Genomic DNA, 14,381 nt, shown 5'->3' on the forward strand with positions numbered 1-14,381 from the left:
TATATATATATATATATATATATATAGTCTTGAATATGTTTCCGAAAACAACAACCTTTGAGCAGGTATCAAACATACTTTACATCAAGATCGTTTTTCTATATTGTGTCAATATATAGAAATGTTTTCATTAGATGTGATTGGAATCTCATCATGACAATCATTACAGCAGAAATAAAGTCTTGAAAACACCAGCTGAGATTATCTTTTTGTGGGTTTTGTTTAGTATAGTGGCTTTGTAACTGCACTTACAGTTACAAAGTATGTAACTTATTAAATCAATTTGAAATTAAAGTGTTTACAGTTTTCTGAGTAAGGCTTATATTTGACAAAGGTCAAATAAAATAAGTAAAAATGCATAATTTCACCATACCATTATTAAAACAAGGTACATTTTTAATCACTGGAATACAATTATTTAAATACATTTATGGGCATTCTAGTCTATGAAATGAATGTTTATTATTTATATTAAACATTACTGTTTATATATTATCTGCTCCTATTTGATAAATATGTGAAAATTGTACTTGGCATGGGCTTTTGTGGTTTTAAATGCTTATTTAATGATTAATATATTCCTGTTTGATACATTATTCAGTAAATAGTGTGTGACTTTATGAGGCCTACTGTTGCATTGCCCACTTTTTTAAAATCCTTAATATGAAAATAAAAAAGAAACACATGGGTGTACACTGCTCACATTTGGTCACTATTTTGATTGAATTCAAGAGTATTTTCAACCTAATATTTATGATTGTCGCACCCTAGTGGAAGAATGAAGAACTGCGCTTAACACGTCCAAAGGGGGAAATAAAAACCCAAAACTTGGGGGGCCTGCAGCGACATAAGGATGATGTAACATCAAGCAACAAACTTCACAAGTTAAGCATAAACTTCACAAGCAAAAATCAAAATGATAGAACAAGCCTACTTAAAATGATATACTTAATAAGCCAACAATTATAATTGTGAATGGCAATATTTAATCTATAATATTAATTAATACAATGAAAATATCCAAGTATATAATAATAATAATAATAATAATAATAATAATAATAATAATAATAATAATAATAATAATCCATCCACGGTCTATACCCACTTATCCTTGCAGGTTCACGGTGGGACCCAATTACTGGAGATGCATAAACAGGTGACAGATGGATGGACTTAACATTTATTATGTTTTAAAGTAATAATTGTGTTAAATTTATTACTGTAATTTTTATTTTGTTTTGCAAATTTAAAGTAATTTATAATCATTATTTCTTTAACTAAACAATATTGTCTTCAATATTTTATAAATATCTATAATAAACCGTCTTTGCATCCATTTCCTATACCCCATTAATCTTTCCAGGATCTTTGCTGGCCTACACCAGCGAAATGCAGGGTAAACCCAGAACACAGTCCTCCAATACAGACAAACACATTGAAAAACAGGTCAAAGAACCATGTGAAAAAATGGATGTTATTGCTGGAAGACAACACTAATTCATCTCTATAAAACATGTTTTACTGGTGGGTTTAATACAAAGCACTTTGTATTAGACCCGCTTGTATTAAATTGATTGATTGCCTGATTGATGTAGGTGCTACATAGATAATAATAATAATAATAATAATAATAATAATAATAATAATAATAATTATTATTATTATTATTATTATTATTATTATTATTATAAACCAGTTTAAGGCAACACGTATTAGGAAAATAAACTAAAAACGCAAAATCACCTTAAAATTGTTTGTCAACAACTCACCAAAGTCATCTGTGTGTCCGATGTAAATTATGTAACTGTAAACTGTTTACATTAAACGTCTTACTAAAGGTTTAAACAGAGGTCACATAACCAAACAAATATGCGAGCTTTTCAAATACTTCACTTCCCTTCAAACCAAGCCCCCATATGCGCACTTGACAACTTTTATTCTGAAAATCCGCACCGGACGTCACGCTGCCCCTTGCCTGTTTCACTTTGACGGCTTGTATTTAACTCAGTCGCTGGTTCCGCACGGTGCGCCTGGTGGACTGGATCGTGAGCCAAGATGAGTCTTGCAATGAGGTTTTGGACCCTGGTGGTGAACGCATTGTGTATTCCGATGCATATAATCAAAGCACTCGGTCTGTACGAAGGTTATAAACGCGTCTTTCCCATTTTTCTGCAACGCATATCGATAAACTACAACAAGAAAATGCACGATAAGAAAGCGGAGTTGTTTCGCAGTCTGTCAGAGTTCGCCAAGCCTGGCAAAAAGCTCACACTTCTGGAAATAGGCTGCGGCACGGGGGCAAATTTTGAGTTTTACCCGCCTGGCTGCAAGGTGATCTGCACCGATCCGAACCCACACTTCAAGAAATATCTGGACAAAAGCATGAAGCAGAACGACCACCTCACCTACGACCAATTCGTGGTGGCCTCGGGGGAAGACATGGCGTCAGTAGAGGACGAATCGGTGGACGTTGTTGTGTGCACCCTGGTGCTGTGCTCGGTCGAAGATGTCCCGCAAACCCTGAGAGAGGCACACCGCATACTGAGACAAGTAAGAGGTTTTTGAACTGGGCGAATGTTTCAGTAGTTCAAAACCAACCAAACAAGAGGGAAATCCAGCCACATTGTTAAGAAACAGGTTCTATAATTTCTGCTCAGCTTCTTAGTCCTTGTGCAGTATAATGTAATTATTAACCTGGATGATGGGCTGAAGATCAGATGGGCTTACAGAGGATAATTTGTAAGGTGTGGTGGCATATTAAAACTTAGGGTCTTAGTTTTCATTAGTATAAATGAATAAAATCATGGAATAAAAATGTTAAGAAACTGTAACTATATGTTGAAAGTTTATTTTCCCCCCCAGTCTTTAACTAAACAGTAACCAAAGGTAAACAGTTGTTAACCCACCCTGCTGTTATTAATTAGTTATAGATTTTGCTGAGCTGCAAATATATTTTTTTCTTATCAGGGTCTCTTATTCCCTCCCATTGCCTGAACTGGAAACACCAGGTTTCAGTGATGTAACCTGTTGCACAGGAACTGGCTTTCAAATGTAAAGCCATGAGAACACGCCTTAAACTAATTTATTTATTTTTTTGGCAGAGAAATTAATGCTTCTCAGACGGAGCATAATAAAACTTTGGAGAGAAACAAAAGGATTAGGAAAAACAGAACAGGGAAAGAGCGTTGTTGTTTAGTGTCTGGGGTCCTATGGGTGTTATGTTTTAGCTATGTTTATGTTTTTCTATGTTTTTTAGCTTTAGTTATGTTTTATCAATAATGTAGAATGTCATCTTCTTCTGTTATTTAAATCATACTTTAGAATAATTTACAGTTTAATAATTGCAAAAATATTTTTAAGTGGCTCACTATTGTTACATTTTAATCACACACACTCAACCAAGTTGTGTTACTCTCCTACCAACCTGTTCCTATTTCAAATCATCACTTCCAAATCACAATTTGCCATCTCTGTATGCTGGGAACATGGTTAGCTATGAGCCACTGCAAATGGTGGAGGAAGGGGAGTGGTTTGTTAATCTTTGCTTCATACAGATTAAGAAAACTGCTGTTATATTGTTAAGTTCCCTGGTATGTTGTTAAAAGAAGAAAACAAAGGAAAGCTAAGGCCAGAAATTGTAGCAGTTTTTAAATTTTAACTTTTTAAAACCTTGGTACATCTTGTTATGGAAAACCACTGCTTAGCTAATCAGTGCTGACAAATAGGACTAGACTATGTAAATATGCTGTGTCAAGCTTGTAGAGCAGAAATAAAGCCATTCATTTCCACCTGTTGAAATATAAAACAATTTGACCTAAAACTTGTACATATTTGTAAATATTTAAGCAGTAAAAATGTTTATCATCAGATCCAATTATCCAAGTTTAGCATTTTGCATGGTTTAAAGTTTAGCTTTGTAGTAAATGTATAAAGTTCCCCGTGACATAATGAACCAAACCAGTTTCTGCCACAAAGATTTAAAAAAATAAATATTGAAGTGGTACAATTGATTTGACTTAAGCTGTAATAAGCTTTGTAATGCTTACAAATATTAAATCTTTGTCTCTCAGGGAGGTGCCTTCTTCTTCATGGAGCATGTGGTGGCAGACCCCTCAACATGGGTGCACTTCTTCCAGCACGTCCTCCAGCCTGCGTGGTACTACTTTGGGGACGGGTGCGAGGCCACTCGGGCAACCTGGAAATACTTGGAGGAAGCTGGATTTTCTGAGCTCAAACTCAGACACATTCAAGCACAACTTATGTTTATGATCAATCCGCACATAATAGGCTATGCAGTGAAATAAGATCCTAGTAATAACTTTTATAAAATGTCATTATGACTACCAGTATATGAATATGCCAAGCTTTGTATTGTGCCTATTGCTTGTGTGGGATGATTACTAGGAGAAAAGAGCACTTAATTTTAATTTTTGTATTCAAGAAAATGTATTTTGTAAAGATTACACCCGTTTAAAGACAGCATGCAATACTAATGTTTATATTACTGTTTACACATGTAATTGAAATGCACATACATTGCTGTGCCATTACTCATCTGTGAAGCCACTTATCAATAGGTACCATGTAATTGTGGATCCTCTTTTCAACTAAGATTAAAAGATTGTTGAAAAATGTAAAATGGTTGCTGAATAATTTATTCCTGGACTGAGCTTGGGTCACACAAAGTTAGCTCAAGTCCTCATTGGTTGCAAAAAGAAGGAAAATAGGAGAAACTACTGCACTGTTGTCCTTTGTCGCCATCTAGTGGTGAAAAAAGAGATGAGTACAGTTTAATCTTTTGATCTGCTTTAGTCTTTTCGGCCGTTGTTGCGCTTAAACCGTTTTTCAAGGAAATATGCAGCCTTGTTTTATGAAATTTTGCAGACTACTTTGTTTCGCATTCAGCAGTCCTTTTTATCTACTGCAGTTTATTGGCCTGCGTGGTATGTACAAACGAGTGTTCCCCTTCCTCGCCTACAACGTAACATTTTCATACAACGATAAAACCCACAAGCTGAAGAGAGAACTGTTTCGGAACCTTGGAAGGTTCGCAAACGCTGACGGGACGCTTCGGTTGCTGGAAATCGGCTGTGGCAGTGGAGCAAACTTCAGGTTTTACCCCTATGGCTGCACGGTGATCTGCACTGACCCCAATCCGCACATGGAGCCGTACCTGCGTATGAGCATGGAGGCAAACAAGCACCTGACTTATGACGAGATGTTAGTTCTCTCTGGTGAAGACATGAGAGAAGTTGAGGACGAATCGGTGGACGTCGTGGTCTGCACGTTGGTGCTGTGCTCCGTGAACAACGTGGAAAGGGTCCTGCAGGAGGCCCGACGCATTCTCAGGAATGTGAGTTTTATATCGCTGCTAAATTTGCACTTTGCAAATCTGGCCTTTGGAAAGATTGCAGATATGTAGCTATTGTTGAAAGAAAGACACAATATGGCATGTTTGCTGCTTACCATGTATGGATGAGACAGAACACATGTAGATTAAAGTACTCTAGTCAGATGATAACAAAATGACCTTAAGTCCTATTTCAAACTAACACACCATCCATCCCTATGGTGAAACATAGTGGTGGCAGCAGTACCATTATGTTTTAGGGAGGCTGGTCAGACTTCAGAGTAAACTGTTTGGAGCTAACCAGGGTAATCCGAGAAGAAAGCCTGCTGGAGACTGGAAAAGATTTAAGACCGCAGCTGAAATTCACCTTCCAAGCAGAACAACGGCTTGAACATCTAACCAGAGCTGCAATATAATGAGAATATTCATGTGCTAAACTGGCCCAAAGTCCAGCTCTAAATCCAATTATTTACATCAAATCTGTCTGAGGTTGAGCTATTCTCAGTGAGAAATAGGTAAACTTTGTATATATCTGCAAAGGAACATGTAAAGTTTATCTTTATGTGTGTAGTGTAATTTGCAAGTCACCATTTATTTCTTAAGCACCACCTTACAGATTAAATGCTGACATTGCATTACCTAAAAATAATCTAGTTAATTATGCACATTTAATCGTGCATTTTTAAAATTGTTCTTTTCATGTATGTGTATAGTTCTAAAGAGTAAGATGACTCAACCCAGCAGGACTTCACTGTGCTAATATTGCATTTCATTGGTTCAAATTCCAACACAACACGTTTTCTTATCAAGGCAGTCTAGACCTCTGTGCTAGTTTAGCTCCTTGTTGGAAAATACATTTCATAGAAAATCAGGGATGCCTTGAAGTAGTAGTAAACTAAGGCAAGTATGATGCAAAAGCAAATACACGACTAGTGCAGGCTTTAAACAATTTTCCCTTTACTTTAGATCCCTGTGATGATTGAGTTCAGGCTAAACTGCTGAAAGCCTCACTGCAGATTTGACCAGTCAGAACCAGAAGGCTGTGTGGTCTGTACTGGAGCAAACCCGAACGCTCAGAAACCCCACCTGTTGTTGGTTTTCTCTTTCAGGGAGGAGCCTTGTATTTTCTGGAGCATGTTGTGTCTGATCCGTCCACGTGGACACACTTCTGCCAGTATGTGTTTGAGCCTCTGTGGTGCCTCCTTGGAGATGGCTGCATGGTTACCAGAGCAACATGGAAAGACCTGGAGGCAGCTGGCTTTGCTGAGCTTCACCTAAAACACATAGAGGCTCCGGAGGTTTCTTTAATGATTAGGCCACACATCATGGGATATTTGATTAAATGAAATATGTTGTTTGTTGTTTCTAGTTAGTTAAAGACTTATTTATTAATTTCCTTCTTTTCAAATAAATTATCTTTTTAAATTTAGACCAAATGGTGAAACATTTTTTAAATCAATAGAAGAGACACTCATAGCAACAGATCAAATTTTAAGGAGCAAAAATACCAACATTTTCATGCACAACAGATGCAACAAACAGCCACACATTATACTGAGAGAAAATATATTTATTTACTCACCGAATCATCAACATTTCATATACTGTTTGTTCTTTCTCACTCCTCCCAAGATGTACAAATAAATATTACCTGGACTCTGTGCTTTTTTCCCTGATTGTCAAAGTAACTGCCAAGTAACAACCAAACCACATTTAATATTTCTGATACCCTTTATACTCCATTGCACAAATATAAGGAATGACAGTTGTAACATCTTTTTAAAAAGGGAAAAGAGGGGAATTGCTGGTTCACATAATTAAAAGAAAATGCATCTTTGTGATATTTATATAGTCAAAATTCTGCAGATGCTGGTCAATTAACTCCAATAGCAACAGGTTTAAAAACACAAGAAAATAGGAAAGGGATACATTTGGAAACTGAGAGTCAACGTTAAAGCTCACAATTTCAAATCTCCCAGTATTAAAAATGTACACAACTATAAATGTTATAGCGTTAGCATTTTCGTTTTTTTTTTGTTTGTTTGTTTTTTTTTTTTGCTTAAAAAAAACAGCAGTTGGAAAATTGGCCAATTTGTCCAGTAAATCTCACTGCCAAAAGTCACTTTATATCAGAGTAAAAAAAAACAAAAACAAAAAAACAAAAAAAAACAGACTGGAGGCTTTCAGCCTGAAATGAAGTGTTCCCAGAAACCCAGACTTGTCCAAATGAATGAGAGCCGTGTCATTTCACACCACCTTGACATGGATTGAAAAGGTTTATCCAGTTTTAACGCAGTACAGATCCTTTAATGTTTTCAGTTCTTCAATCAATGTTTTGTTTTGGTTCTCCAGAACTGCAACTCGGTTTTCCAGGCATTTAACATATTCCTTTTTCTTCCGCCGACATTCGCGAGCAGCCTCCCTGAAACCAGGAAAACCATCAGTACTTCCAACTTTAAAACAATGGAAAGAATGCATTGTTTTTTCAAAGTACAAATTCTCATAGCATCAAGATGGTGTGAATTCACCTCACACAGAAAACAACTGAATGAATATGAATTAATAATGAGGTTTTTTGGCTGATTTTATTTTTTTCTGTGTCTAGAAGGGACCTGAGCTGATTCAGGCCCCTCCAAGCCAGGTAACATCATGTGCAGTAGCTGCAGCAGTCGAATCTCTTGACTACTGAAAAGACTTTCCTGCTCAGCAACAACATAAAAATTCAGATAAAGATGTTTTTCACTTTAGAAAATGGAAGCAGGAAAAAGTCTTATGAATGGAAACGAAATGTTCCCATACTTAAAAAGTTCTAGAAAATAATCTGAGTGCCATACTTATCCTGACTCATTAAAACTGTGCAGGAGTTCGTCTTTTATAAGCAGTGTTTAAACTCTCATTAACAATCTGCTAACCAAACATCAAAGGCGCCTTTGGCAGATCTATTTTTTTTCAGAATGAAAACTTCGTTCTGTCTAAACTGCTGTGGGGTTTTTAGTTGAGCCACCAAACTCAACTGTGTATTTACCTGTTTTTTGCAAGCCTGATTTCCCTCTTTAGTGTTGGATCATCAGTTTTAGTCTGGGACAGTCCAACAGGAGAGCTCATCACAACAGTCTGGGAAAGGGAGGCAGATGTGGGTGCTGTCCGAATCTGGTACGTTTGCACCTCTCCTCCGGCACCTAAACACGGGTCATATGAATCCTGTCACAACTTTCAGCATTTGACTGGAAGTTTTATATTGTGACTACGCCACAACATATTTTACTTTGGATGTGTGATTTGTAAGAGAACCTTCGATGTTAAGAACCATTTTTTATTTTCTTTTACACATTCAATACCTTGAAACTGTTAATTTTTTTTTTTTTTTTTTGCCAATAGCCCTTGGAGTCAGTAACTCTCATATGGGAGATGATTAGAGTTTTTTCTGGAATCGCTTTTATTTGTTATATACGTAGCTGAATACTATTTAAAGACTTTTTGGGAAATATTTAACCTGTTGCCCCATTTCAATTACACAATAAGACTACTAAATAATACTGGCAAAACAAAATTTGGTGAATATGCTAAATGCTCACCTTGTACTACTACTTGGTTGCTAGGCACGAGTATCTGCTGGCCATCGGGTGTCTGGGCATACTGAAGGATGGTAGCTCCTTGTTGCGCTCCACCAGAGTTGGCCATAGTGACGGCCTGTAGACCCTGAATGCCTTCAGACCCTGGAGATGCCAGCTGGATTGTGCCATTAGCACCTATGGTAACTAATTATGAAGAAAAAAATAGAACGTGGTAAGGCACAACAACAACAAAAAAGATATTCTTTAAAACATGACAGGAAACGATATTCCTTATTTCATTATATGTACTTATTTGCATATTTCACTCCATTAGAGAAATCAAAAGTACTGAATACTAAAATTAAATACAAATATCAAGTGAGCTTCAAACATCCCCACATCCAATGTTGGTGTTAGTGTCCATGTATTCGCTTTAAGCTGAAGGAGGCGTTCTTACTGTACTGGCCGGAGCTGGTCTGGTAGATTGGTGTGCTTTGTACAGTAACACCTGTCACTCCTGTGGATGCTGGGCTGCTATCCTTTCCTTCTATGTGTGTTGTTTCCTCAGATGAAAGGTCATTGAAGATCTTTCTGCAGGACAAAAGAATTTGAGTGATTTCTCAAATTACATTAAAGCTTTAATCTGGGATTTAATTTGATCAATTTCTTACCTGTATGACGGCCGCCTTGCCAGTATTTCTCTGGTCTTCTGGGTTGCTGTGCCACTATCTGAGGAGTCTTGTGAATCGTCACTATCACTACCCTGGGCCTTCGCAGTAGAAGATGAAGTTATAAGAGCAAGTAGTAACACAATATTCCTTCTTACATATCAACAAAAATCTTATTTTAACAGTGCCTTTTGAATGAGAAGGTGTACTATAGTACTGTAAAACTAGGAAACCACTCACTATGACCATATTAAAATAATCACTCAAAAAAAATAGAATATTTAAAGACAGCAGTCAAGAAGCACACGTCATGTCTTATCTTTTTGCCAACTGTTTGACTACACCCTTTTTACTTCTAGGTTTAGTGTCTAGAAGAAACAAATATGGTCATTCAGTATATATGACGGAATAAATTTCGGTTTGCAGTTTTCTTGTCTAGATTAGAACAATGAGAATGAAAAACATGAGTGCCAAGAAAAGCAGCTGTGCTCACCGTTGCACTCTGTGCCTGAGGGGACTGAATGACTGACGACTGTGCAGACTGGATCACTCCCTGAACCTGAAACTGACCCCCAGGCAGTTGCACAACCGCTACAGAAGAGCCTCCCAATGACATCTAGAAAAATTCAAATAGAAAAAAAAAATACAGACAAAATATGGTTTGCCATATAAAACATAAAACATTATTTGAAGAGAATTTCCTAAACAAGTAAAAACAAACACACAAACCACATGTAAATGAGACTACTACAACATGTAATCTCATTTACACTTAGGTTTTAAGTGATTTATTTATTTTTTTTTTTTGCTTTAACTTACACATTAAAAAGGATTTTAAGCTAAGAGTCATAAATGCAATGTTCTTATCATAAAAATGTAATACATGTTATTTTACATACTTCAGAGACATTAGAAAACTTAACTTGGAAAGACAGCAACAACACTTTCTACTTTAGCACCATTCTTTACCATGAAGCGTTTCTATGAATACATCATTTATATTTGTAAATAGTCTGTAGAATTAGAGCTTCAAAAGTGACCCAATTTAATAACAATATTGTTTTTAAATCAGCAAGAAATAATCCAAATAGATTACGGGTTTTTTTATTAAAAACAAATATATTGATAATGTAAATGCATCATTATTACTGAATAAACTATTCATTTTATTGATTGCACATGTTGAATTTATTTTAGTCTCTCAGTTGTATCCATAGAAATCAGTGGACTGGACCAAGGATGCTCTTTGACTCATTGTCCTTGTTAATTAAATCAATCAAATGTCAGTGTGCACTTGATTCACTGTAGCTTAAATTATTTCATGTGTAGTTCAGCACACGAAATACCCAAGTAAAAAAAGTTATTTACAAAAATAATTCTACTACTTTAAACACATAGTGACATTTATACTTGAATTAAATATATAAATATGTATTCAACAAATCAATATATTTAAATAACTTTTAATGCATTCATTTTTACATTTGAAGAAACATTTAAATAATTACAAACAGTATTGATACATTTATATTACTTTGTGGGATTTTTTTGGCACTCAATTTGCAAAAACTCAAACTCACTGTTAGTTTTCACACTGAAATTTTTTTAGTGGAAATATACAAATATAAATAAAATCAAGCGCTGTAAACTAATGTTATATTAGTTTTCTGTGTAAAATCTTTGATCTGTAGCTTTTCAATTAAAAATTATTACAGATATCAACTTTTTTTCATACAAAATGGTTTCATTATTTTCATAATGATGAGGGATTTTATGCTGTCATCATATAACTTTAAAACATATTTAGACAAAAAGGCAGCAACTTGGTCAGGTTCTATGTCATTTTGAATTTGATTAGTACTAAATTATAAGCCGAGTACCAACCACAGTTTAAAGTCGTAAACTGCTTGTAAAGCTCCACAGAATGGCAGGTTTTCTTTTTCAAGGCATATATTAGTTACCTGCTGCGCTATCTGTGAGAACTGAGAGGCTGTGATGGTAGTGGGAATGGTTGCAGTCTGTGACTCAGTGCCATTGCTGCCCTGCTGTACTTCTTCCATAGTAACTGAGAAAAAATAAATCAATATTACTGACTCACAGCAACTCTAATATAACAACAGCTGTTGTGCCGCGCCGTTCCCCTTACTTTGCTGAAAACACCAAGCCGCATGGTCCGACTGATTGCGCCTAAATAAACGTTTAAAATATGCGCAACCACTAAAAACCTCCTTCTTGTAACTTTTTGTTTCAGATCAATTATGATCTTAAATAAATGAAAATTAAGTCAACCAGAATACGACTTCCTCTTTGGTTGACTCAAATTTGGCAATGCAAGTAACGTTAATATCGAGTTACGAAACACTGCAGGGATCTGGAGTCAATACTGTTGACTTTTTACCCTCATTGATTTGATGCCCAATCCTACAAAATGTACAACTTTATAACGAAAAAAACTCCAGCACTTAAAAATATATAGCTTCTACTTCTAGAACGTTCGAGCTCACTAATCTTAGAGCTACTAGTTAACGGTGGCTAACCACTTAAGCGGATGTAATACACTTTAGAGCGATAAAAGCAACCGTTTCTGAATTATATGCTTGGCAAGTTTCGTTAGGCTGGTATACGGCACGGATGAGCTTTTTGTCTGAGTGAGCAAATATATGTAACTCTGTCACTGGCACGCAACTTATCGCGTCAAAAGACGTCAGCGATACGAGGAGCCATTAAGCTAACTACACCTTCCCTTTTCGTAGAACGGCGAGCCGTTGACGAAGCGACGAGCCGCCATTACGGCCAGAGCGGAGCAGACAGACAGACGAGTACAAAAAGTACCGCTCAGCCAGCTGGATAATTTACCTTCTCAATGAAGTGGGACTGTTCTTGTTCACAGCGTGAAGCTCGGGCAATTGGTGTAAAGACTTTTATTTCGGTAGGAACCTGTAAATTTACTTAGCAGTAACGGCTAACAGCTAAAAACACGAAGATGTCAGCTTAAAAAAAAATAGCTGACCACTTTTCTCCCCCCTCAAAGGAAATGGGCGGGGCTTATGAGTACAGAAAGGATTACGTAATTATTCCTTTGAGCTTTGTGATTGGAGGAAAAAGTTTGAGCGTGCCGTGCCACAAAGTTGGAGTTTGCTGGAGTTGTACAATAAAACAATATTACAGTAGAATAAAATATTATTGCATATCGTAATTCTGTACTTGTAGTTGTAAAAAACATATGGAGACATTTTATTATTCAAAATATGTAAGGTTTCAACAAATATACTCGCACTTGTGTAATAATACTACTGTTGTGCAATAATTCAATGAATTATGATCTTATTACTTAAATCCTGCTCCCCACTAAACCTGTATTACGTCAGAGATATTAATCTGTGCTTTAATAGCTTTTTTTTTTTTTTTTTACATACCTCCAAAATTGTACTGGGGAGTTCACTCAAATTATCATCTCTAAATAAAAGTAATATAATAAAGACATTACTTATTACAGTCTTTCCTTATTTTTTTATATTACCATCTTTTTTTAAAGTGAAGCTTCTGCCGCTTATTTAATGGTGGCAAATCTGAATTTTGAACATGACATTTTCTGGGGCACAACATCTATAGTTATAACTTTTTGTAGCATGATTTTCTGGTATTTTCTAATGTTTTGAATTCTTTTTTTTAAATTAAATGCATAGGTTGTTTCTTGGATTTGCACTTTTTATGCATACTCTGCATCTGAAAGTACATTTGTACTGCTGAGTGAGCACACGTTGCTTTATGTATCATGTAGATTATGAATAAATTATGATACAATTTGAAGTTCTTGTCCCTATTTTACCAGGAACTGTATAGGTTTCCAACATGGTATGTGGTTTCATATATATTCAAATCACTGCAGAAATATGGAATATCATATAACACAACACAACAAATGAACTTAAAATTAATCTTTTCAACATTAACATTAAAAGAGACTATTTTTCAAATAATGTAAAGTCTAACATTTCAGTTCCTGTCATTCTCTGTGCACTACGATAAGTACAGAAATATTGAGGCACATTGTATGATTAAATGTTTCGGTTTATTCTGCATTACTTATACATTAAGTATAAAACAAAGTACAACAAACCAAAATGGTAGAAAGCAAAATGGTAAAGGGTGTACCACTTAATATTTAACATGTTGAGTTAAAACACCTCCATAGACAGTGGATTACGCCCTCTTGAAGCAAATATAGATTTCACAGAGTAATTAATATACAACATAGTCAGAGTGCATACACAAAATATTGACAACTCAGTAGAGATGAATGCAATCTTAAGTACACTACTGGGTAAAACTGATCAGTTCTTCTTAGTCTTTAAAAAATTAGCATCATGTTTATTTTTCCATATTGTGCAAGCTTTGAAATTAAATTGCACCATCATTAGGATTGCATAGTGTAAGAAATCTGAAGTTGGAAAAAAAAAACAAAAGAGTAAGAACCAGAAGAAGCCCTTGTAGACTTCCCAGCAAAGCAGGTAGATGGATTCTGGTTGTCGCTTCAGATCTCTGATAATTTGCAGAGACTCATTTTTGTCAAATATCCAGTTTATGGATCCCGCTCTTTCATACTTGTTGGATCACCAGGTCCAGTCCTGTTTTACCAGTTTTACTCCCTGAAGTTACAGTTTCATACCTGTTTATCTCTTCTACTATGTCAAAAATAAGATGTACCTCGAGCCAGTCCCTTCGTGGCCGAGTCGTGCCAACATTCTGCTGCAACTATGAAACAAAGGGTTAAAGCTAAGATGAAGCACTGTTGGACCCGATGTT

General features: G+C 35.8%; 3 protein-coding genes across 4 annotated transcripts; 2 read left to right on the forward strand and 1 right to left on the reverse strand.

Annotated features, from left to right (window-relative positions):
* Positions 1 to 1,972: 1,972 nt before the first annotated feature.
* Positions 1,973 to 4,629, forward strand: LOC106962540 (methyltransferase-like protein 7A). The gene is made up of 2 exons (XM_015057008.1): positions 1,973 to 2,553; positions 4,074 to 4,629. Exons 1-2 carry the CDS (start codon positions 2,059 to 2,061, stop codon positions 4,305 to 4,307), a joined length of 729 nt encoding a protein of 242 aa, XP_014912494.1. The 5' UTR covers positions 1,973 to 2,058; the 3' UTR covers positions 4,308 to 4,629.
* Positions 4,630 to 4,701: 72 nt separating this feature from the next.
* LOC106962539 (methyltransferase-like protein 7A) lies at positions 4,702 to 7,401 on the forward strand. Its single transcript, XM_015057006.1, has 2 exons — positions 4,702 to 5,356; positions 6,463 to 7,401. Exons 1-2 carry the CDS (start codon positions 4,859 to 4,861, stop codon positions 6,697 to 6,699), a joined length of 735 nt encoding a protein of 244 aa, XP_014912492.1. The 5' UTR covers positions 4,702 to 4,858; the 3' UTR covers positions 6,700 to 7,401.
* atf1 (activating transcription factor 1) lies at positions 6,908 to 13,304 on the reverse strand. Of its 2 annotated transcripts, XM_015057004.1 has the most exons (8): positions 12,432 to 13,304; positions 11,537 to 11,640; positions 10,069 to 10,191; positions 9,579 to 9,676; positions 9,365 to 9,498; positions 8,929 to 9,111; positions 8,379 to 8,532; positions 6,908 to 7,775 (listed from the first exon to the last, which is right to left on the reverse strand). In XM_015057004.1, exons 2-8 carry the CDS (start codon positions 11,633 to 11,635, stop codon positions 7,631 to 7,633), a joined length of 936 nt encoding a protein of 311 aa, XP_014912490.1. In that variant the 5' UTR covers positions 11,636 to 11,640; positions 12,432 to 13,304; the 3' UTR covers positions 6,908 to 7,630. The 2 variants fall into 2 exon arrangements, with proteins under 2 accessions (XP_014912490.1, XP_014912491.1); XM_015057005.1 differs by lacking the exon at positions 11,537 to 11,640 and having other exon boundaries at positions 12,432 to 13,303.
* Between the last annotated feature and the right edge of the window lie 1,077 nt (positions 13,305 to 14,381).

The sequence above is a fragment of the Poecilia latipinna genome, unplaced genomic scaffold (genome assembly GCF_001443285.1).
Source record: "Poecilia latipinna isolate Pla-1442-1.1 unplaced genomic scaffold, P_latipinna-1.0 Scaffold1428, whole genome shotgun sequence".
NCBI lineage: Eukaryota > Metazoa > Chordata > Actinopteri > Cyprinodontiformes > Poeciliidae > Poecilia > Poecilia latipinna.

Coding starts and splice junctions, on each gene's coding strand:
- LOC106962540 (XM_015057008.1), top strand. CDS start 2,059: ATGAGTCTTGCAATGAGGTTTTGGACCCTGGTGGTGAACGCATTGTGT. Junction 2,554..4,073: donor CACACCGCATACTGAGACAA/GTAAGAGGTTTT, acceptor TTTGTCTCTCAG/GGAGGTGCCTTCTTCTTCAT.
- LOC106962539 (XM_015057006.1), top strand. CDS start 4,859: ATGCAGCCTTGTTTTATGAAATTTTGCAGACTACTTTGTTTCGCATTC. Junction 5,357..6,462: donor CCCGACGCATTCTCAGGAAT/GTGAGTTTTATA, acceptor TTTCTCTTTCAG/GGAGGAGCCTTGTATTTTCT.
- atf1 (XM_015057004.1), bottom strand. CDS start 11,635: ATGGAAGAAGTACAGCAGGGCAGCAATGGCACTGAGTCACAGACTGCA. Junction 9,112..9,364: donor GACCAGCTCCGGCCAGTACA/GTAAGAACGCCT, acceptor CTTCATAATTAG/TTACCATAGGTGCTAATGGC. Junction 8,533..8,928: donor CAACCAAGTAGTAGTACAAG/GTGAGCATTTAG, acceptor ACCCGTGTTTAG/GTGCCGGAGGAGAGGTGCAA.